Consider the following 25,346-nt stretch of genomic DNA (forward strand, 5'->3'; position numbering starts at 1 on the left):
TACACACCCCTCCTCAGATTCATCATCCACCAAGTCTTTCTCTTTGGTGAATACTGACGCAAAGTACTCATTTAATACCTCGCCCATTTCTTCTGGCTCCATGCATAGAGCCCATTCAAGCCCTTGCTCAGGAATGAGCGAGTGAACTTCCTTTGAATTGATTCGAATGCAATTATATCCTTTTTCCAATAAGGAGTCCATAACTGTACACAGTACTTCAAGGCCCAGTACAGCTGCATAAATTCCATAAATGCCAACATTCCATCTGCCTTCCAGTTATTTCCTGTACTTGCATATTAAAATTTTATAATTCATGTACTAGGACACCAAGATCCCTCTGTACCACCAAGTTCTGCAATCTCTCTCCTTTTCTATTCTGCCTGCCAACGTGGACAAGTTCACATCTTCTAAATATTTGCGCATTCACTTAACCTATCTATATCCCTTTATAAACCCTTTTTTTAACCTCCTCTTAACAATTTACTTTCCTACCCATCTTGGTGTCATTGGCAAATTTAGCTACCATACATTTGATCCCTTTATCCAAACCATTAAAAAGTTTGCAGCTAGTTGAGGCCCCAGCATTGATCCCTGTGACACTCCACTAGTTATAATTTTCCAACCTGAAAAAGTTCTATTTATCCCTACATGCTACTTCCTATTGGCTAACCAATCCTTGAACCATGCTAAGATGCTACCTTCTACACCTGTGCTCTTGTTTAGTAACCTTTTACATGGTTCCTTATCAAATGCCTTTTGGAAATCCAAGTACACTACATCTTCAGGTTCCCCTTTAATCACCTTGATTGTTACTTCATCAAAGAATCAGTCAAACATGATTTTCCTATCACAAAACTATGTTGACTCTACCTGATCCTATCATGATTTTTTTTCAGTATCCTGCTATGAACTCCTTGATAATAGATTCCAACAATTTCTCTACTGTAGTAGACGGATCAGGTAAATTAAGGGGTAACCTGAGACTGAGTAAAGGTGATGTAGAATGGACAGTGATACAAAACCTCCAGACCATCTCAAACCCTGATTCCAAAGTGTTAAGGGTGGTGGTGGTGTGGGGTGGGTTGGGGGGGGAGGTGGTATGCGAGGGTGGTAGTGGCAGTGGTGGGGTTGTATGAACTATGTTAGTGCATACTATTCATATTATAATGCAAATCATGAAATAGAACATAGAACCCTACAGTGCAGAAACAGGCCCTTCGGCCCATTGAGTCTGCACCAACTACAATCCCACCCAGGCCCTATCCCCATATACCTACATATTTGCCCTCTAACCTACACATCCCAGGACAGTAAGGGGCAATTTTAGCATGGCCAATCAACCTAACCCACACATCTTTGGACTGTGGGAGGAAACCAGAGCACCCGGAGGAAATCTATGAGGAGAATGTGCAAACTCCATACAGACAGTGGCCCAAGCCGGGTATCGAACCCAGGTCCCTGGAGCTGTGAAGCAGCAGTGCTAACCACTGCGCTACCATGCCGCCCAAAAGAGCTTAGTGTTAAGAGTAGCTGTAAAGTGAAAGAACACTGAAGTTAAGTACACGAGTCCTATGACAATACAAGACTTGAATCAAACTATAAGTAACTATTGTCAGTTTATATCCAGGAGATAAAGACTCGTAGGCAGGGAGATGAGGTAGAAAGGTCCAGGACATTCTGGGTTAACCAGCATTTGAGTGCAGTATCGCCCAGCAGTGATGTAAGAATGACCTGACCTAGAGCTTAGGTCAGCAATGTAGAGATAGGTAGCAACATATATAGACAAGTCATGAAGTCCTCTCCATACCTGTACCCTCTACTGTATATATGTACATAGTTCAGTAATTTTAATAAATACTTCTTGGTAACTTCTACAAGAATGCTTAATAGTGACTAAGCAGTGCACAACACGGGTAATGACAACCCAACAAAACATCAGTAATAGATGTTAGGCTAACTGGCCTATAGTTTCCTTCTTTCTGCTCCCTTCTTTCTTGAATAAAGGCATTACGTTTGTCATTTTTCAAACTACTGGGACCCTTCCAGAAGTTTAGGAATTTTGGAAGATTATAAACAATGCATCTATCATCTTTGCAGACATTTCTTTTAAGATTCTAGGATGCAGGCTATCTAGGCCTGGGAACCGGTCGACATTTAGGTCTAATAGTTCTCTGAGCACCTTTTCCCTGGTGATGGGGATTATTTTAACTTCCTCACTCCCCTTCTTACTTTTCAAGTAACTTTGAAAAGTTTTCTAAGTCTTCAGTAGCGAAAGCAGACACAAAATACCTGTTCAACACCTCCATCATTTCCTTATTGTCCATTATTAATTCCCCAGACTCGCTCTCTAAGCAACCAACACTAGCTCTAGTTATTCTTTTCCAATTTAACTCCTTGTATGAACGCCTATTGTCTGTTCTTTATATTACTAGTTAGCTTTCTCGCATACTTTACTTTCTCCTTCTGTTAATTTTTGGCCTTGTTTGCTGGATCTTAAAATCTGACCAATCTTCTGACCTACTGTTTGCAATTTTCACGGTATTTCTCTCAATCTGATGCTATCCTTTCTCATTTAGCCACATATGATGCATCCTTCTTAAAGAGTTTTTCTTGTTTACTGGGATAAATCCTTGCTGAGAGATATTAAATATCTCTTTAAAAGTCTGCCATGCATCTTTACTGTCCTACCTTTTAACCTAGTTTCCCAGTTAATTTTAGCTAGCTCTGCCTTTATACCCTTTTACTCAAATTTATCAAAAGGACTCAAATGTAGAAACATTTAAGTTTGTCATTTTAGTGCAGCACCTACTCAGGAAAATGTGCACAGTCCATTTACGTTTATCATCCACAACCTGCTGGCTATCATCAAAAATTATGGTCTTTTCACTGATGATAATTCTTGCTAAAAGACAAGTGGCAACGAAACTACTGTACTTAGATAATCACGGAATTTGAAAGTAAATGAACAAATTGTGTAGCATTTTCAGAGCCAAGAATGCCACGTTGAGGAAACAGTTGATGCTATTTTCTAACTACCTCCATTCTATACCTACAGCAAATTTCCATTAAGTAGAAAAATAATTTGCACTATGACTCTAAGTACACCTTACACATTTTAGGGCAAACAAGTAGAATTTATGACTGCAAAACCTGTTTAAAAGAAATGGATCCTCAAAGAGGGCTTAGTCCACTGTTAGTGCACCATAACTGACAGGAAGGTGGCAGGACTAGGTGAAAAGCCTGTTAACAAAGATATAAAATCCCTGCTTCATTAACAGGGGAAAACTGCAAAGACAAGGAAGTTTTGCTAAAAGACCAGTTAGGTTCAGCTGGGGAATTGTGTTTAATTCTGGGCAACACATATTAGAAATATTGTCAAGACCATGGAGAGGGTGTTTCCAGAATGTTACCAGGGATCAGGGACTTCAGTTATGCGGCGATACCAGGAAAGTTGAGGTTGCTCTACATACAACAGAGAAGGCTATGACAAGATTTGATAGAGTTGTTCAAAATCTCAAATGGGTTTGTTAGAATAACTAAAGAGAAATTGTTTCCCGTGATAGACGGATCGGTAACCGAGGACACAGATTTAAGGTGGTTGGCAGAAAATCTAGAGGTAGCCTGAGAAAACATTTTTTTTAAACACAACAATTTTTACAAATTGATTCATGTGATGAGGGCATTGCTGGATAGGCCAGAATTTATTGCCTTTCAGAAGCTGTTGGTGAACTGCCTTCTTGAACTGCTGTAGTCCATGTGTGTAGGTAAAGTTGCTGTAATCTGGATTTCATTGCCCTGAAAGGATGCTGGAACCAGATTCCACAGTAATATTCAAAAGAGAATTGAACAAATATTTGAAGGAAAGAAAAGAAACGCTATGGGGAAAGAGCAGGGAAGTGGGATCAATTGGATAGCTCTACCAATGTATTAGTGCACGATAAGGAGGTTAAATAGCCTCCTTCTGAGCTGTTTTACTCTTATGAAAACCTATTTGACAGGCTGAAAAGAAGCCAGCTCTCTTGCTCTTGAGCTTGGTACAGTTACAACCTATGCTGAGCAGTTGACTTAGAGTATGTTCCACATTATATTGTAAACATGGCTTGTTCACTACCCATTAGATTCTGACTGGAGCAGCAGCACTAGTGTTTAAGCCAGATCTTTATGCTTATGCCAGTGAAGCTACTGCATTGCTTTTGCCTGTTGTATCAATTCAGGCAGTCTATTCTAAATGCTAGAAATACCTCACATACTGCCTCGCCAGTTCCCAGGTTTCTCATTAAAACATTGACACCTGGGGAACTCTGTTAAAGACAGAAGTTTAAAGGCAGTGTTCATAATTCCTTTCCACGCCAAGGCTACCAGAGAGCCAATTAGCCTCTGGTAAAGCAATGACTTGTGCACTGGTAGCCTAGTACAATTTTTCCTTTCTGCAATTGATGCTGATTATGTCCTGTTGTCATTCACCTAATATGCAGAACAGCACTTGTGTGAGGCTTGCAAACCCAAATACGAACCATGGTTATTATATTTACCACATACGTATTTTTAAAGTATTCTGCAATATTGAGCACATACAGGAAATGTCTTTAAATCTAGAAACTTAGACAAATAGCTTTTCCTATTACTGTGAAAATCTCCTAGTCGCCTCACTCTGGCACCTATTTGGGCACACTTAAGGGAGAATTTAGCATGGCCAATGCACCTAACCAGCACGTTTTTCATTCTGTGGGAGGAAACCCATGCTGATATGGGGAGAACGTGCAGACTCCACACAGACAGTGACCCTAGCCAGGAATCAAACCCAGACCCCTGGCACCATGAGGCAGCAGTGCTAACCACTGTGCCACCGTGATTACTTGATGGGTATCGCACTGTGCTGAAAAGAATAATCATTTCAGGGGCCTAATAACTGCAGTGCAATTCATCTTGTAGCTGCCAGCTAAACTGCACTAAACAATTCAAATTTTGAAAAATATTAGGTTAGTTTTCCACCCCTTCCCCCTCAATGGGTAGATTCTTTTTGGAGTGTAGTTATATAGGCCATGATTTCCCCAAGAAGTTACTATCATAATGGCAAGAGCAATCTGTGCCAGTCTACCCAGGAGACTCCCTATGTCCTCTCACCAGCATCGGGATGACCACCCCCTCATTGGCCCCATGTTTCTCCACCTTCTCCCTGACACAGATTACTGGCATTGGAGCTCTCCCAATGGGTCCACCGCATGGCCCCCTACATGACCCTCCTTCACGACTCTCCTTGGTTCCCACTCAGCCACCACTTCACAACACCTCATAGCCCCTTCTCAGGTCCCACTTCCATGGCACTGGCCCAGGCACACTGGCACTGCCCAACTGGCAAGATCCCAGGAGCTGGGAGAACATGCCATTAAATGGGCTAAGCACATTTAATACTACTTTAAATATGATAATTGGCCATGCGCCCTTTCTAGGCACAATCAGGATGATTGCAAACCATTTGGCGCCAGGCATGGAATCCAATTTTTCGGGATTGGCGTAATTTGCACCAGGTGCAGCGCGGTCGGAAATTCACCCTCGTAGTTACAAGTAACTCTGATTCCTTGCAATGTGTCTAAATCTATTAACATTGTCAAATGCAGAGACTAGCAATTTATTTCTTTCTACGTGTGGGCATCTCAGCTCGACTTAAAAACTCCTATTCCAAACGAGATAATTTCACCAAGTAGTAAAGAAATAACACAGGATGATCAGAAATATTTTAAAGGTGACATTGTTGCCAACGGTTTCAATTTAAAGCGCATACACTGGCCAAATGAACTGCTACGCTGCTGAGATTTGAACTTAGGATCTGCTGTTACGAGACAAGTGCTTTCTCCAACTAAGCCACAGCGCCAAGTGGCTAAGCCTACTTCACCTGGGATTCTCGGGTGGGGTCTCTCATCCAAGTACAAACCAGTCCTGAGTCCGCTTAGCTGCGGTGACCATTTTTCATGCACACACAGTTTGGGTAAGATTTCAACTCAATCAAAACCCATCCACTTAGTTAAAATTGGATCCTTGATTATATTGGTCTAAAAATGGGGATATCAGAGCCAATCATTCCACATAGAATGCCAGACCTATTTCCAAGTGTCATAGGCTAGGAACAGGAAAGGGAGCATGGATGATATTCTCCTTGCTATAAGCACTGGAACTAATTCTAATAACTCTAACACTGATCTGATAGAGATCAGCTCACTTAATACACACCACTGATCTAACCTAGGAGCTCTCAGGTTAGTGCTACACTAAATGATGGCTTTACCTTATAGGCCATGAGGGAGAAGTGCTGGTAATGTGTGAGAAAAATGTACAATGCCTGCTTTCATCAGATTTGAATACCAGAGAAGCAGAGCAAATACATAATTAAACCACATACAGTACACAAACTGCTCACCAACTTCTAACTGCTGATGACATTTGTAACTACAGAGAATTGTTGATGAGATCCAGTTGCTGTTACTTTGCAACCTGTGCACCGTTTGTCATGTTTCACCACTTTATTTTTTAGCTGGGTTCAATACTGGTTCTAAATCATTGATTTCAGCAAATTCAGCAGTGTTACTTTTGCCAACGGGGTAGAGCAAAATTAAAATATAATTTAGACTGGCAAACTTGGGCTGGTGTTTGTTGGAATTTCAACGAAGGCAATAATTGTAATGTTTGTAATTCATTTCCAGTTTGACTTGTATTTCAGTCTAATCAGCAGAGCAAATAAAAAAAGTGCTAAGAAGGGCTTGTTAACCTGCTACACTCAAGCATGTATCCTAGTAGATTGAATAAGAAACTGATGACATTAGTGGAGTTTTAATGGATTTAACCAACCACCTGACTGGCAAAAGTGGTCAGATGCAAGAGGTTAGCTGAGGGAAGGGAGAGCAATAAGGAGAATGATTACAAAAATATTGAACAATCTGTAATTGGAACAGAAGTGCATGAGTCACAAATGGATGGAAGTTTGTCAGAGACTAGGTTCAAATGCCCTTTAAAATGATCAGTTCTTTCAAACACCTTCAGTTTTGTTTTCTGTTTAGCAATAGACACAGGGAACTTAAACTGTTATTTTACTTTCCTCTTTTTATAGTTCATCTTTCTATGTCAACATTGTTCATTTCTAGGCTTGTTTTGCATTTCTTTCTCACTATCCTGTCGTCACTCTCTACGTTTAGCAAATTCGCATCATTTCATACTTGTCGCACTATTTATCACGCTGTTTCTTTTTTAGGAATGTATTGGGTGCAGTGTTGCACTGATAATTGTGTCAAGGGGTTAATGCTCCTGGGTCATGAATTATTGTATGGGAACTCTTGAGCTGCTGCATCATGCTTGTAAGGCATTATGAAAGTTACAGCTGTCAGACACAATTACATTTTCATATCCCGACACCTCCTCCTTGCTGCTGAACGGGTAGTACTGCACATATTGTAGCAGGGATCCCTATTAGAGATAGTTTAAAACGCTAACATTAAATAGAAAGGCATAACTCAATTTTAACTGAAGCATTTTGCCCTTGTGACCACCTCCAGAAATCGTAAATTGCTTAATACCTGTAAATAATTTTAGAAAAATGTCTAGAAATAGTTATTTAAGACTTATTTCTAGTTGGCACGCAAGCTCTGGTCTCTGATTTAGTCTGAGTATAAAATAAAATTATTCAGCGTACTAAATACTTTTGGAGTTATATAGGAACAATACATTGGTGTACAAATTGTTTTAAATTTCCCGCGAGGGAGCTCTAGCATTGAAAGCTGTACAGGCTGAAGGAAGGAAATGTCACAAAGTTCTACTTTCCCAGTAATCTACTTTTCAAACGTCAACTTACATGAAAAACAGATAACACTAATGATTTTTACTTCGGTCTAAAGTGTTATCTGATATCTCTGTTCCTTGTCAGTTTGAATAAAAGGGATAATTTTTGTGAACGTTTACCAGCTGTCAACTTAATACATTAGCAGAACTAAAATATGCTGAGTACATATCGCTAAGAGCTACACATTTAAAAATGAGCACCAGATGTTTCAAGCATACATAAATGATTTTGGATTAATTCTCAGTTTGCTGCATAAGACCCAGTAAACTTGAAATTATGCACTCATTTAGTATGCTAAAACTGTTTAATATGTAATATTCCAAGCTAATTAAATTGTTACTTACAGTAATTGCAGCTGGGATTAACTGTGCCTTTGATTTTGCCCTTTTTATCAATCCTCAGATAAAACTGTGTTCGACAGAAAAGTTTCCTTATTCTTACGTCTCCACCTTCCATGTAGTCATAACTTCTGGTGTGTCGCTCAGGAGTGGAGGAACAGTTCACGCTTCCAGCTAGTTGGTCTGGAGTCATGTCATTGCAAGCAAAAGACACACTCCCTGCTAGAAGAATACAATGAAAGTATAGTCTGTACAACAGAGTTGGCAGGATCCATGTTTGCATCCATTTGCGCATTATAGTGCACTGCTCTGGGTTCTCATGAACAACATACTGCAATTTAAAGTATGAATGAGACGATGCTGCTAGTTTGGGGTCTCAGCTTCTGCCTGGACTCCGTGACCTTGGGTCTCTCTTTATTTGTGGCACTAGCAGTTTAGAATGTGTGTAAGCTTTCCTAAGAAAGTTTATGGTGCTGAGCCAGGGTTTCTTCAGAGAACTGATGCACTGTCAATTTCCACTATAAACAAATCAGTTTGCAGTGGTCTTGAATGTCTTGATCTTCCTTGCTATTAGTATCTTCCTTTTGTACAGAGAGCTTTGACGATAATAAAGCTGCAAGCAGAAGTATCACTTAACTTTAACAAGCTATTACAGTCAGCTGTTACAAATAAATTACAACCATAGCAACAAGCTTTGGAGGTGTATTCCAAAGTTTTTTTTTCAAAAAGTTCTAGTTGGTTGCCAGTTTCTAGTTTAAAAAAAAATGTAAAGCCAAAAAATTACAGTAGGTAGTTTGTTTTTTCAATAACTGCTGTATGCTGCAGTTTCAGTATGATTAAAAAGTGTGATGTTTGTAGCTTGGTGTGTGTTCCATCCGAGCACTCCACTGCTGTTTTAACTACTCTGCTAAGCACTGTTGCATAATCAATTCCCTAAGCTTCTGTACACTTGTCATCTTGTATGCGTTCATTCATTAGTAATCACCGCTCTTTTTAATGTGGTGAACCAAATGTTTTCCATGGAACTTCCCATGTTTCCCCACACTCCAATTCTTGCTTCAATGTCTAGACCGGCTGGAAGCATTCAGAACTACCTCAATGTCAACCACACATGTTTAATCCAAGCCAGCATAATTCAAAAAATTCTTAGGGCAAAATATGTAGTATAAATAATATAATAGACAATTTGCATATATAACTTACTTTTGTTTTTGTTGAAGTCAAACTGTGCATGGAAGAAATCCATTGTTTTCTCCCCTCACATCATCGTGGATATTTCCTCGTCCAGGAAGATTCCAACAGAATCATAATTGTTTCCATAAATCAAGTGTTAACATGAGAGGGATTTTCTGGACATCTTGAGCCTGTTGTTGTGCAGTTCTGTTCGATAAATGCCTTTCCCTGACCTCACTTGGAAGTAATTAGACCTTAGCCAGTCAGCTGTCAGTTGGATACACGAACAAAGAAAAAGTGAGGTTCCCTTTGTTAGATGTCCACATGGTCATCAGAGGGAGCTCTGAACTCACAGTGGTCTTTCGTACTTCCACACGCTATCACAATTCTTTATTCTCTGCTCAGTAATTCAGATCCGCTCCAATCATGGTAGAAAAATGTGCTGTGTTCCTCCAGATATATTCCCATCTGGGGAGCAAACAAGATTCAAGAATGAATCTACAAAATATAAAAGTACAAGTCTTCCTTCATACTCAGTGTGCTTTTTGCAATTTTATGTTATCTCAGCACTAAGGGCTGCAATTTGTTGAAATGCATTCAAAAAAAATAACTTTGGTGTTAAATCTTTAATTGGCCAATTATTGTTTGACTTGCCACATTCCTTGTGAAATGTTTTGCTCCCTTGTGTGAAATAGCGGTTGAGGAAGTTATACCACCGGATGATTTCTTTGTAATCAGCACTATGAAATTAGTCTGTGTGATATCTAATGATGAATTTCAGTGTGGAAGTTGCTGGTATTGTGAGAAAATGTTTTACTTGCTTTTTCTGCGTTCAAAACCTTTGAAGGTGCACAATTATTACTACTCAGATTGATCGTACAATTTGAAGGAAAGTTCTATAACATTTCTAAGTGACCACCAACACTGTGAATCATTGATAACAGAGGCTATCTCAGCAGTATCAGTAAGTTTATGGGCATTCTTCTATGAATGTGAAAGACCCATAACTCATAAGGGCTGCAGGCATAAATGAGTTATAGGCTTTCTTCCAAAGGAGGAATGCCTGGAACTATTCATTGCATTGAAATGTTCTGTCCGTTTGATGGATATATTGCTCCAGGTAAGATCAAAAGTGTCCCTAGATTGCTTCTACAACATGGCAAATTAGACCTACTAAGTGTTAATTTATACACTTCAAATGTGTAAAATTGCCAATCATGCTAACAGAATGAAATCTTCTCTTCATTTTGCACTTTTAATCAAATTAATAAATGCTTTAAAAATAGATTGAATTATTGGTGATTGGAAAAACAAATCGGCATGTTGTGCTAAACGTAAGTACCTGTTCCGTAGAATTTTCAACAGAACAGCATAATGTTTTTATCTCCATTACATTTTATCACTTGACACATGCAAAATTTTCCACTTTAACCTATTTTCCTATCTCTTCCCTTGGGAAAGTGCTTTGTACTGAGAAGTTGGTGCGTACCAGCCCATAAACATCTCGAGGGATACCATCATGACCTATTAGAAAGTAGTAATGGACGATGTGAAAAGTGACCCCTCTCTGTCACATTCTCTCTCCTTTCTTTGAACGACCCAACCCAGTAACCCTGCCCTGTAGGGGAAATCTGAGTGGTTTTTTTTTCAGGACTGGGAATAAAATCATGGTTTCTGATCAACTGTCTAACACTGCGGTGTTATAGCTTCGGAATCCACTAGACTCTTTGTTTAATTTCTAATACACCACAGCTTTATTTCCTTTGACAATGTCACACTCCGCCCTTCATTTTTTTTCTTTTATGTGAACATGGCACATCCAAACCTTGGGTTGTAAATACTACAGAACTCAAAAGATCTAAAGTTTCTTTGCTAAAATATTGAAATTGATACTGTAATTAATAGTAGAATTAAGTAGAAGAAGAGTTAGCAATCTGCAAAGGAACCTTCTTTTAGAGAGCATTTTGAATTCTCAAAACGTCTTGAACATTTCAAGTACGCTTTAACTTGCCTGCTTACAATGAATGTTTATCAGTGCAATGGTTGAATGTTTGATGAACATAGCGGGAATTAAAGAATATCTCTATGACTGACATTTATACTCAGCTCCAGTCAATGGGTGAAATTTCATGTTTCTTCACTGTCATAACAAATGTTGCATATATATGTGTTCTATGTTGAGTGAGGAAAAAGACAATCACAAACTTTTAAAGTTTTGACTGGCACAAGTCACTAGGCAAGGACACCAGGCAGCACAGTGAGGCACTGCTGCCTCACAGTAGGAGGGACCCAGATTCGATTCCTGGCTTGGGTCACTGTCTGTGTGGAGTTTGCATGTTCTCACTGTGTCTGCGTGGATTTCTTCCAGGTGCTCCGGTTTCCTCCCACAGTCTGAAAGAAATGCTGGTTAGGTGCATTGATCTGAACAGGCGCTGGAGTGTGATGACTAGGGGAGTTTCACAGTAACTTCATTGCAGTGTTAATGGAAGCCTTACTTGTGACTAATAAATAAAATTTACTTTTTTTAAAAAAAAATCTTTATATAGGAGCTTGATTTGATTCTTCAGTTTCCCAAGGTTGTTTCTGCACACCCAAATGGGAAGTTGCACTCAAAAAAGGCTTGGTTGGAAATAAGGCTGCAACACAGTAAGCCTGATTCTCCAGCTGATGCGCTCCCCATGCGGAATTAGCCTTTGTGTACTTCTCTAAGCTGCCAGAATGGGTTAGAGTTCTGCTGCTTAAGACTCTGAAGCCAGCAGTCAGGAGAGTTACCCAGATGATTTGCCTCCATTTTCTACAGGAGCTCAGGTGTTTCCCAACCCAAAAATGACAGTTTCGGAACATATAGACATAAAGCCAGATCCTTACTATTTCCATACTGCATAACATTACAGTTATATGATGCTGTATCACATCATTTAAACTCCCTCTGAACCTCCCATGGATATAAGACCCTTCCACAAGCATCAAGGTGACCCCACCCCCTCCAACTACCAAGACATCAGGACAACTCCCCTCACAGCATTGCACCACCCCTGCCCCCGACAATGGGGCTTCCCAGGGGGCAGTACCCTGCATGTCTCTCTCGCCCCTCAGATCTCTACTTACCATGGCACTCCTGGCAGGTTTCCCTTGACTGCTTCAATCCGTTGTGAACTTTACTGATGTCACCATGTCAACGAGGTCTGATATTCAGTGAGGGGGTAATGCAGAGAAGCCCTTTATTGAAATGTAAAATTATAACTCTTTTTTGAAATGAGGTCCCTAGCCTTCCTGGGTGGAAACCTCACCACTCATAGACGAGGGATGTGGAAAACACATCTCACCAGTGAGAATCTCGTTCTGTGACTCTTACAAGCTGTTTGGTTTACGTCTCCATCTTGGCTAATGTGGATTCAAAATCGCACCCACGTGTCCAGAAATCACCTCTTCCTCTTAAGCATGCTACGCATTTAATGTCTCAAATGACCTCAAATGATATTTTCTGAAAGTAACTGCTTTTGAAAGATTGACTTCCCTTCTAACTGCCCAAGAGGCTTTGTATCCTTAAACCTTTTGTCTTGCGATGCGAACAAAAGTGTGGATGGCAAGAAATGCACAAAATTACTGTCAAGGCAGACAGAGGGTTTTAAAAACCTTCAGGAATAATTCACTATTTGCTGGAGTAAGGTTCTGCAGCTTCATTGTTCCCGTTCCGGGCCTCCTTAGATTGAATGGCATTGCATTTCAGGACCATAAATTGTGTCACTAACACATTCTCTATGACATTAACTAACAACTATAAATTGTTGTGGCAGGAATAATTCATTATAATGTAGAAGGCAAGCAATTTCACTATTGTCTTGAAGTTAAATGGGAAGGTTCACGACAGGAAGGGATTTGTTTTTTTTCCCCTAGCAATGCTAATTTGTGGGGAATTGATATTCATCTCTGTAAATTCCTGTCCTTTTTTTAGAAATTAAGTTATGCAAGGCCAGCTCCACAGAGATTGGTATGCCATTTTTAAAGAGCGCCCCAATCAGTGCTGGAATTAAGCAGCCCCCACCTTACGACCACATCCCACTCCCCCCTCTGCCTGCTTCCCCACAGACACGGAGCAACCCCACTCCTCCACACCACACATGTATACCACTCCCTGCAGTATTGTGGGTATTCTCCCCTGTGCAGTCATTGCCATCCTTCCGCTTCAGGCAAGTTCCTCCCACCTCATCAGCAAGTCTCCATCACCTTCACAGCACACCCCTCCCCCCCCACATGAAGAGAATCCCCACACGGGACTCCCCAGAGAACCCACCCCTGGCACTGGCTGCTGGCACATATTGCCAACCTGTTCTTATAAAGCTGGTATAAACCTCTTTTTTTTTTAGAGTTTATTTAATTGTCACAAGTAAGGCTTACGTTAACGCTGCAATGAAGTTACTGTGAAATTCCTCTAGCCACCACACTCCAGTGCGGAGGTGGTGGGGGCGGTGGGAGATGAGTGATATGTGGCTGGAGGCCATTAATAATATTAAAAGACATTTAAATGTTATGTCACTGGTAAGGGTGGGGGGAAAAAAAATCAGGCGACGAGATCTCACCAGCGAGAATCTCATTTCCTGACTCTCTCAGAACTGTTTACAAAAATAGTTTGTGGGACATGGGCATCACTGGCTGGCCAGCATTTATTGCTCATCCCTAGTTGCCCAAGGACAGTTGAGAGTCAACCACATTGCTGTGGCTTTGGAGTCACATGTAGGTCAGACCAGATGGGGACAGCAAATTTCCTTCTCTAAGTGGAATCAGATGGGTTTTTCCGACAACTGAAAATGGTTTCATGGCCATCAGTAGATTCTTAATTCCAGATTTTTTTTTTATTGAATTCAAATTCCACCATCTACCGTTACAAAATTCGAACCTGGGTCCCCAGAACATTGGCTGAACTTCTGGATTAATAATCTAGTGATAATAACTCTATCGCCTCCCATGCTCATGGCATACGCACGCTCAAAATTCAGCTTCACGTATTGTCCCAATGTAAAGTGACTCATTGTCAGGCAGGAACTTTCCAACTCGGTTTACTGTACTCATGAATCCCTGGTCATGTTCTGCAGAGCTGAAAACCTCTTGGTTGCTTTTGTCTCCTGTGGATCAAGTCTCACACCAGACTGCATCCACAATATGCTAAGGAATCTGAAAGTCTACTGAGAAATCATGCATTTGTTGTTGAGTGCAGCTCTTGTTTCTTCTAGTCATCGCTGCACAGCTCAGAGTCTGGTGAAATGTTCTGTCTGAGTGGATCCATTGGATTAGCACACCATCCATGTGATCTACAACTTCATCCAGTTCTTCTAGGATACTTGACATTGTCCTCTGAAAAATTTCTGAGGTGATGCCAAATGATAAGATTGATGCAAATCCTCCCAGAGTAACGAAGGTTGTGAGCAACTTAGGGATTCATCGAGGAATAGTTGCCAAAAGCCATTATTTGCATCTAGCTTTGTGAATATTTATGAATTCTTATAGTGCAGAAGCAGCACGGTAGCACAGTGGCTAGCACTGCTGCCTCACAGCACCAGAGATCCAGGTTTGATTCTCTGCTTGTGTGGAGTTTGCACATTCTCCCCCTCTCTGCATGGGTTTCCTCTGGGTGCTCCGATTTCCACCCACAGTCTAAAGACATGCTGGTTAGGTGCATTGGCCATGCTAAATTCTCCCTCAATATACCCGAACAGGCATGGAGTGTGGCGAGCAGGGGATTTTCACAGTAACTTCATTGCGGTGTTAATATAAGCCTACTTGTGACTAATACACAAACTTTTTTTTAAGGAGGCCGTTTGGCCCATTGAGTCTGCACCAATAGTCTGAAAGAACATCTTACCTACGCCCACCAACATGTAAACCCACACATTTTACCATAGCCAACTCATCCTTTTTCCTTATTGATAGCCTTAGTGATAAAGCATCATCTGCACAGTCACCCATTGTACATAACAGCAGACTACACTGCTCACTGCTTGCCTTCACAGTGAGGTCTGATGTAGTGCAATACTTGACAAATCTCCAGTACAATTTTGGCCATGCTTCTGCCTGGCTGAGGCCTGCAAACTTCTTAAAAATTTCAGGTAATGGTAGAGACTTCTCCATCACCAATTTTCACATATTGTCACTATATAATATTCTTGGTATCATTAGACTTAACGAGTCTGCAGAGGTATTTGAAACAGGAACTTTGACAGGACACATCTTACTACTTTGGCTTACTACTTCCACAAGAGTGGATGAAAAACCAAATCATCTGAGAAGTGCATCATTTCATGTGATAATGTGCGCAGTATAAATTAACATATCAAGCAATTAGAATTAACCCAGTAACAACCCAATATAACACATTACACTACAAGATTTGAACTCATCTCTCTGTATTACTAGTCTTGAAACATTAAGATAATATATTTGCCTTTTGAGAAGTGTACACTCGGCAGTGGCCTAAAAGCAATTCCCATGAATGGCTCTAAAGATTTGGGGCAGGATTTTCCACCACCCCAGGTCAACAGACTTTTGCATAGCCTGCTCATCTTCCTCCTCACCCACTATGATTCCTGGGGCGGGCTGACGGGGAAATTCTGCCCCTGCAATCTGTACCTTTTTCTGTACTTCACTTGGAGAAATGTAAACCTGCTTGACTAACAAAAACCCTATAGTAGTAATCCGTTTAATAGTTTTAATGCAAAACCATTAATATCTTTTTGAAATGGCAGATATGAGAGCACAAAACCAAGATTCACAAGCCAAAGCAGACAATATTTTGATTTGTAACAAAATAATATTACGAAGTATAGGTTGAAAAGTATTATTTTACACCCATATGTTGTTAAGAATCCATTGTTTGCACTCATTTCTTGTTTATGAAGCGTTACTTTTAAATGTCATTCTTTGCTGTCATATATAAATTACACTGCCTATGTAAACTTACCATATCTAGTTACACCCTCCTACCAACACTAGCAGAATAGCATCTCAGTTTTGTGCCTCCCGACATCTTAACGTGGACTGCATGCCAATGTGATATATATTTTTATTTAGTAAATAATAGTCCAGATTTTACAATTAGGAGTGAATGAATGACCCCAGCCATTCATTACACATATACAGCTGCACACTTTCTTAGAGATTTTCCAGATTTGCTGTGATCAGAAGGTGATTTCAACACATCACCCTCTAAGTGGTAACTGAGACCTGTGTGATCAGGGCAGATAATGGTCTCTCCTAACCAGTCAGGGTGAACTATTCTTACCAAGACATGCAGGGTTTGAAGCAGGTTGTGTATGTTAGAATATTTAAATCAATGCCAAACCATGTATAGAAAGTGAAATAAAGAATGAGCAGTTTAGGAAAGATTGATAAAATTGCTTATTGAATGTTTAATTTTTATCAATAACCTGATCAATTTAATTCTTGGCTAGATTTTTAAATGTCTTGATCTTTGGGTCATTGTTGTATACATTACTTTAAAACTTAATTTTTAAGTATGCTACATGTTGGCACTTCAAAGATTTCATAGGGAGAAAAATCTAATTTATAAGTGATGTTTACAGTAACAGAGGAATGACCCCCTTTTGTGACTAAACCTTATTAATTTTTCCCAGATCTCCTTTTTGTATGTTGTTAGTTATTGACAAACACAAATTATATTCACATATTAAAAAGCTTCAATCAATAAAAATATTAGGCTGGATTTAAGGGGGGTGCCTCAATCCCTGGTCTCCCTAGCTAAAATAATTGTTGGAGCTTGCCTATGACACTGCTGGCAGTCCCACAGTAATTTAACACTGGGAGCAGCATTAATTCTTTTAAGGTAAAATTTCCACCCCTATCTTGAAGACAGTTTTAGATTGGCCAACAACTCTGTAGTGCCAGCAGGAACAGTGTCCATTGCTGGGACTACAGACAGTCCCACCAGCTAGGAGCCCAGTTAGATGTCAATGAGGGGCTGTGTTCAGAAGGAGGGTGGTAATGGGGAGAGTGGAAATAAGCTTTGAAGGGAGCCACCATTGGTTCACAAGGATGGCCTAAGTGGCTCATGTGGGAGGTCCCTTTTAATTTGCCTAACGGCAGCTAAAGTTGCCAGACCCCACGAGCAAAATACCAGCAGCAGCCAAATGCGTTTTAAGTTTAAGTTTATTTATTAGTGTCACCGATAGGCTTACATTAACATCACAGTGAAGTTACTGTAAAGATCCCCTAAGGCCCTTAAGGGGTCATTTAATTAAAGATCTCAACAGGGCCAAGGGTGGATGGATCTCCCCAGCACCTCCTGCATCCCCTGTAATATTTCAAACAGGTCAGAATGAGAGGGTAGTCGCTAGTAAAGCCACCCCTCGGGGATTTTCACAATAACTTAATTGCAGTGTTAATGTCAGCCTACTTGTGACTAATCAATAAATTTTAACTTGAAGCACTGTGTATTACATACCTTCACCACCGCACCCCCACCCCCCACCCGCAACCTTTGAATCCACCAGCATAGAATTGTAAAATCCAGCCCATTGTTTGTGTCAATGAGCTGTTCTTTGTTGTTCCAAAGTTCTTTAACTCTGAGTAAATCTGTTTAGTTCATTAAAATTGGCATGCTACCTGACAACCTCTGAAATAGAAATCTATTTGTGGGTGAGTCAAAACTCTTGATGTAATAATTTTGATGCAAGATTCAACTGCAGTTTCCTGAATAAACAATAAATGCATTTTCCTAGGGATTGGAGTATTAAACGTGTATCTTTCTCAATGTTTCACTAATTTTCAGTCTCAGAAGACAGAGAATAGTAACATTAAAACAAAATTCTGAACTTATTTTAGAGATGGTAGCAAAGTGCTTTATTAAGTACTAACACTAACATTTGCATATTAAAGACCATGATACATATTCAGAAAATAAGTGAATGCTACAATCTGAATATTTAAAAGTATTTCAGAATCTCATTGTGTTATTTTTGAAGATTTGTACACATAACTGTATTGACTATAAAGTATGCAATTTATTTAAAGAGCTGTGGTCTGTCATGTTAGATTATTTAGATAGATGTTATCCCACAGGCTGAAAAGTATCCTGGTCTGAAAACTACCTCACTGATATTTGATTTGAATTATTATTTGATTTATTATTGTCACATGTATTGGTATACAGTGAAAAGTATTGTCTCCTGTGCGCTATACAGACAGAGCATACCATTCATAGAGTACATAGGTTTTCAGTGTATATTTTACACCTTCTCCCCTATCACCTTGTCTGCCCCGGAATCAGGGCAGGCGAGGTTCCCAGAAGCGAAATCCCCATTGGCCTGGGGCGGGATTTTACGATCTTACCTGAGCGAGGTCATAAAATCCCGCCCATGGTGTTACAGTCACAGCTAGGGTGTAGAGAAGGAGCAACTTAATATATTTAGTGATTTGATTTCATTAATACAATGAATGGCATAGCCACTCAGTTCAATTCTAATTTACTTTAAAGATTTACCTTTTTGGTAAATCCTGCAACTGGGTAGATTATATCTCCCCCCTGGAAAGGGTGTTTGATTATATAAAAAAAAAATTTAATCATCTTGTTATTTTTTCTTATTTTCCTGGAGTACTATTAAAAATCGACTGTAGTGTTCACCATTCATCCTATTTACTTATCAAAAATGAAGCCAAGCATGACATCTGTGGCAGGCTCTTTGTTGCTTGAAAAAGAATCTCTTTTCAAGAGCACTATAACTTTTTGGGTAAGAATAAAGCGCTATAGAATAAAGCATTGTCCTAGACAGCTAAAATGCCTGTCATTAGCTTGTCTATTTGCTAGGCTTTTCATCTAAGTAAACAATTTAGATCTTTTTAATTGTAACCTGTCTAACTCACCAGGGAGATAGGTATTTGTGGGACCATTTTGGCACAGAACCTAAGACTGGTGCTTTGATGATATATTTCAATGCTGAACTCAGTTCTCATACCCTAAGTGACTGAACAAAGGTTGATTCAAGCTGCAATATTATAAAATATCTCTAAATTATCAATATCTCTTTATATTCCTAATTAAAAACTAAGCCAAGTGTAGAATTTGGCATTTAATAATGTATTCTTACCAATGTAAATGGTTAGTATAGCCCTTTGATTTAAAACTGGATAAATTCCAGGGTCAAGATATCAGACTTTATGCTTTAGAAAAGCTTGCAATTATTGGTATCCAAAGATCTGTGCCCCATTACTTCGTATAGAGTATAATGTTAAAGCTCAAGACAAGTGAAAAATGCTAACCTTCATAGTGGTTTTAATTATAGGAAGAACAGAATCCCTACAGTGCAGAAGGAGGCCATTTGGCCCATTGAGTCTGCACCGACCACAATCCCACTCAGGTCCCATCCCCGCAACTCCATTTACCCTGCTAGTCCCCCTGACACTAAGGGGCAATTTAGCATGGTCAATTAACCTTACCTGCACATCCTTGGACAGTGGGAGGAAACTGGAGCACCTGGAGGAAACCCACAAGACATGGGGAGAATGTGCAAACTCCACACAGACAGTGACCCAAGCTGGGAATTGAACCTGGGTTCCTGGTGCTGTGAGGCAGTAGTGTTAACCACTGTGCCACCCCTGTGCCCATGCCATAATAAGAATATGTATTTTTGTTTCCTGATTATTGTTAAGAACTGCAAACTGTATGACAAACAATGGGAAATGACTTACAATATTTAACACTAAAATATTTATTTTCATCATCCCACACAGGTTGCATTTTAAAGGTAACATTTCCATAGAAAGTCCTTTCCAGGCAGATTTTAAATACCGTTTTTTTTCACTTTACCTAACTGTCAGGAATTTGATAAAACCCAGTAATAGGTCAAGGACATCATTCTCAATTATGAATAAATATAAATTATCTAACTAACATGATGAAGGATCTGCAGTGTTATTGTAATGCAATACCTTGTAAAGCCCTAATGAACAGCTGCAATACATTTGCCATTAGTTTCAGTCTTTCACTGCAGTGGGAATTTAAGGTTTGGTGTTCTGCATGGAGTAAAGAATAAGTTAGCTGCCTCTGACCATTTTGATCTAAATTAGCAAATGCCAGTCAATCCTAAATGAGTTGTTACTCCTTCATGCAAACGTAAGAAAATAACTCCAACTGACCTTAAATTGCACTATTTTACAATGCGTTCAAACCTGGAATCCAGTTTGGCTGGATAATTGATTTAGCATAACTTTCTGTCCCTGATTTCCAAAAGCTCAAAAGTGAGAAGAGACATGCGAAAGAATGGTGCTCCTTTTGTTTAAAGAGGTATACAAGGGTATAAATTTTAAAAGTACAAATCTGACTTGCTGCCCCCTCCCCACCTCATTTTCTGGCTATTAAGTCAGGAAAAGTCAAATTTTTTCAACCTAAAGAGTTCAGACAAAGTTTAAAAATTGACTCACTGCAGAAAATTTTTAACGCGTTTTGTAAGTCGACACTTAGGACTGAAGTCACGGGTTGGAAATCATCGACTCAGTTTTGGAAGGGCTATGTTGACCAAATTCCATTGTCTTAACCGTGTTCTTCACTTGCAATCTTAGTCTTGCTAGCACAGAAAGGGGATGCAGTTTTTATTATTCTGTCATATGGTTTAGAGAGGAACCTGTGAGATTGACCTTAAATACCTTGGAAGTGCTCTCTTTAACTGAAAGAGAGGCAATGTCTCATTTGCCAGCTATAAGTTTTCCCTACACAGACAATGTGCAATTAGAATATGCGAATTAACAGAACCACAAAAGGAGTTCAACAGAAATGAAGAGGGCAGCCAAATGTGATGATAATAAATTCAATAGTATGTCCTTTTTATAGCATGTGAAATTTTCTATTTTAAACCCTGTGTGACTATTACCCCAACCTCTGCACATGTTTTTAAAGAATTGTATGTGTAAGGAATTCACATAGCTAATTTATAATCGTGAATTTTGCTAGAGCCTTTAGAGAAAATTCAGGATTATTATGATTCTCATGCCAAAAGCAGGATTGCCAAATAGACCATTGGGGCTCTGGGATAAAGAAATTAAACTAGACTCTATTCAGAATTTTAGGAATTATAAATGCTATCAATGCCAGACTCTCAGAAAAACATCTCAAATTAAAGAAAAATAACTTGTGCAATTTGTGATTAGATATTGCTAGTCAATATACATGTATATTAATCTGTTTTGAAGTTGATTCCTTGAGGTTGAGCTTCTTCAATGATGTTGGAGCTGCATTAGTGAAGGCATGTGGGGAGTATTATACAATATTCCTGACATATACTTGTGGATGGTAGAAAGACTTTGGAGAGTCAGGAGGTGAGTCACTAGTTGTGGAATATCTAGCCTCTGACTTACTCTTGCAACTACAGTAGTTAATATGGTTGCTCAGTGATAATCCCAGGATATCAATGGTGGACAATTTGACAGTGGTAATGTTGTTGGCATATCAAGTGGAGTTGGTTGGGTTGCCCCTTCTGGAGATGGACACTGCCTGCCACATACCCCACCATTTCAGACTATCCCCCAGCAATGTTCATTTGAGAACTGACAACTTCTCGGTGTCCAAGTGCCTTGCAGAAACACTTTTTTGGCTCCTTTAATATACTGATCATGGTCTAATGCCTATTTTAGGATGTTGCCCCAATTTTATCAAAAACCATCCCGGCTAAGCTCAGTTTCTTCTTGTCCACTGCACCCCAACCAGACAAAATGGTAACTTCTTGCACTTAGTTATGTAACTTACAGTTCTACAATAGTCCTGCAGGCTGCTGCCAGCCTGGGCTTGTTCGCCTCTGGATTTCATACCCCCACCATGCCCAAGCCTTACCTGTGGGCCAGCTCAATGTGGAGATGGACAGTTGTTCCCAGGTGTTGACCGGCAATCTGCATCAAGCCGCCCTTGTTGACTTTATGCAGATTAGGCTCAAAGCCCAATTTGCTGAGAGCCTCTTACCAGCATTTCTAGGCAAGTAATTCAAGCCAGAAAACAAACTCTCAGTAAAAAGATAACAGGGATGAACTTCAGGGCTTTTCAGGGCAGCATGGTGGCACAGTGGTTAGCACTGCTGCCTCACAGTGTTAGGGACCCCGGTTCAATTTTGGCCCTGGGTGACTGTGCGGAGTTTGTACATCCTCCTTGTATCTGTGTGGAATTCCTCTGGGTGCTCCAGTTTCCCCTCTCAGTCCAAAGATGTGCAGGTTAGGTGGATTGATTATGCTAAATTGCTCTTAGTGTCCAAATCTGTATAGATTAGGGGGATTAGTGGGATAACTTTGTGGGGTTATGGGGACAGGACAGGGATGGGCCTGAGTAAGATGGGTACGGTGATCTGTTGGAGAATCAGTGCAGATGGGCCTCCTTCCACTACAATTCTATGATTCTCCTGCTTTGTCACTGTCATCCCAGCAGAGGTTCACTGTAATCAGGGCTTTTACTAGGGATTTGCCAATGACAATGGCAGTCGAGCAGAAGAAGCCCTGAAGAAATTCCATTGATGACTCTAGAGGCCTAAAGAGTGCAACATCCAAGAGGGAGACTTGATAGTGAGTATTTGTCTCCTAAGGATCATTCTTTGCCCATTCATTGGCTGAAGCTGCCATTCAAAGCCCATTGACTTCACTGACTCATGTGCTGGCCACCTTACTGATGCCTTTACTTTGCATTCTACTTGGCCAAAACCTCACACCACCCTTGTCCCACACTATGTGATCGAGTAGCTACAGCTTTGACCACTCTACTCAGTTGAGGCATAGGCATTGTTCAAAGCTGTGCTCAACCTGGTCTACGGTGGGGGGCAATTGCTAATACACAGCTCCATATACAACCAAGTGTTAGGCGTGATCTTTTTGGCTAATGTGTGTTTGCCAACTCTAAGGGAATGTAGTTGTTTGCCCAGTCAGCCAATGATATGGACACATTGTGGAAATCAGTGTGCTTGGGGTTAAATGCTGAGCAGCAATCAGTGGCACTCACACACATAAGCGGTGCTTGAGTGGGCATAATCGTGTGACTAATTTGACTCCACACATGTCAATTGAGTTACAGCTGAACATTCTCAGTTGCAGCAGGGTACTCCTGATCACTGACATGTCTTTTCATTAGCCTTGCCCTTGTCAAAATCCCAATCCTAGAAGCCCTCCTTCCTCCCAGATTTGAATGGAACTGTAAGTCTATGATGAATTCCCACACCCTCACCCCACTGCCCCATGATTCCCTTCCCTCTGTGTCACTCTTCCAAGAAGCCATGGAAATCTGCCCCAGTACCCTGTAGTCTCCTGCCATGGTACCCTGGATTCAACCTCCTAGTACCACCTCAGTACCCAGGAGTCTTACCCCCTGTCTCCCCTTACTAGATCCTAGATAGCCAGGTACTTTTCCCCCAATCTCTCCAACATTGTTTTTCTAGAACTACTAATTTCCTTCAATTCCTCCTTTTCACCCTTGATTCCTTGGCATTTCTGGGAAGTTATTTATGTCTTCCCCTGTGGACACAGAACTAAAGTAGCTGTTTAATTGCTCTGCAATTTTCTTATGCTCTGTTGTAAATTCTCATGTTTCAGACACTAATCTTTCTCTTTTTATGTATCTCGCATCTCGAATTTCCTGTTTATTACTACTCTCAGTTCAGAGGCCTATGGACAGCTTCCACTAATGTTGCTGCCCTTGTTGCTTCTTAGTTCCACCCAGACTAATTCTAAATCTAGACTTTCTGGGCCAATATCCTCCCACATTATTGCACTGATTTCATCCTTGAGTAACAACACCACCCCACTTCCTTTCCCTTTTTGTCTGTCCTTCTAAATATTGAGTGCTCTTGGATATTCTGGCCCCAGCCATGGTCATCCTTCTGGCATGTCTCCATAATCACAAACATATTGTTTGATTTGATTTATTACTGTCACATGTATTGTTATACAATGAAAAAGATTGTTTCTTGTGCCCTGTACAGACAAAATATACCATTCATAAAGTAAATAAGGGAGAAGGAAAGGAAAGGGTGCAAAATATAGTATTACAGTCATAGAGTCATGGTGTAGAGAAAGATATGACTTAAGATATGGAAAGTCCATTCAGAAGTGGAAGGAGGGGAAGAAGCTGTTCTTGAGTCAGCTGGTATGTGATCTCAGTATTTTGTATTTTTTTTCCCAACAGAAGAAGATGGAACAGAGTCCGTCTGGGGTGCATGGGTCCTTGTGTGTGCTGGCTGCTTTTCCAAGGCAGCAGAAAGTGTAGTGGGAGTCTTTGTAAAAGTCCTTTTACTCCACACAGACTGGGTCTTGGATGCCACTGAAAACTGTGGGTATCTCTCTCCTGCAGGTGTTCAAACCACAATCCAGAAGTGACAGCTTTACAAGAGAGAGAGAGAGAAAGACTTGCTGTTTATCCCTGACCAGTGAGCTTGCCCTTATGTCACACAAGTTACCCTGGCTGCCACCTACGACCATGTGTCTCTCTTCCTTGCAAATAATGAAATACAACCCAGAAGTGCCACACTGGGAAGCTTCACAAGAAAGAGAGAGAGAGGGGCCACTGCTTATTCATGACTAGTAGACCCCCTTAAGTGAGAATTTCAAAATGCTCAGACCCTTTATGGATCTGTACCCCAAAATAATGTTCTGGCTTTCTAGTGATTCACCAGGACAGACAATGAGAGAGAAAGAGACTAGTCAAAGTTAATTTAAAAATAATTTATTCAAGAATAACTCCAACCAAACTCAGTCAATAAAACACAGACATTACAATACTGTGCTATGGAAAGAAAACTCTTAACAGCACAACATAAATTCTTAGCATTACACGATTTACTAAACAAAAATAATCCTAGACACCACCTCAACCTTTACCTAATTGGGGGATTTCTGAAAGAATATAATCACACCCCTTGGATCATTTTAAAAACAGAAGTCCTTGCTGGTGCTGGGAGAATAGGTGATGTCTTCCTTACTGCTGGACCTTACTTGTTCTTGCCTCTGCCACGTAATAGTTGTCTGGCTGGATACCT

At 40.2% G+C, this 25,346-nt stretch overlaps 2 protein-coding genes across 5 annotated transcripts in view; one reads left to right on the plus strand and one right to left on the minus strand.

Moving 5' to 3' along the window:
• Positions 1 to 9,708, minus strand: part of fgf7 (fibroblast growth factor 7) — a 62,303-nt gene extending 52,595 nt beyond the window's left edge. Inside the window, exons 1-2 of the mRNA XM_080214016.1 lie at positions 9,370 to 9,708; positions 8,173 to 8,779 (exon numbers count right to left, since the gene is read on the minus strand). Coding sequence (XP_080070142.1) covers positions 8,173 to 8,461 — 289 coding nt within the window. The 5' untranslated portion in view covers positions 8,462 to 8,779; positions 9,370 to 9,708. The remainder of the gene's footprint in view (positions 1 to 8,172; positions 8,780 to 9,369) is intronic.
• LOC145359568 (protein FAM227B-like) overlaps positions 1 to 25,346 on the plus strand; it is a 210,687-nt gene that overhangs the window by 157,208 nt on the left and 28,133 nt on the right. The gene's annotated exons all lie outside the window — the stretch shown is intronic.

This window comes from Carcharhinus amblyrhynchos, chromosome 28 (genome assembly GCF_965287045.1).
Source record: "Carcharhinus amblyrhynchos chromosome 28, sCarAmb.v2.hapA, whole genome shotgun sequence".
NCBI lineage: Eukaryota > Metazoa > Chordata > Chondrichthyes > Carcharhiniformes > Carcharhinidae > Carcharhinus > Carcharhinus amblyrhynchos.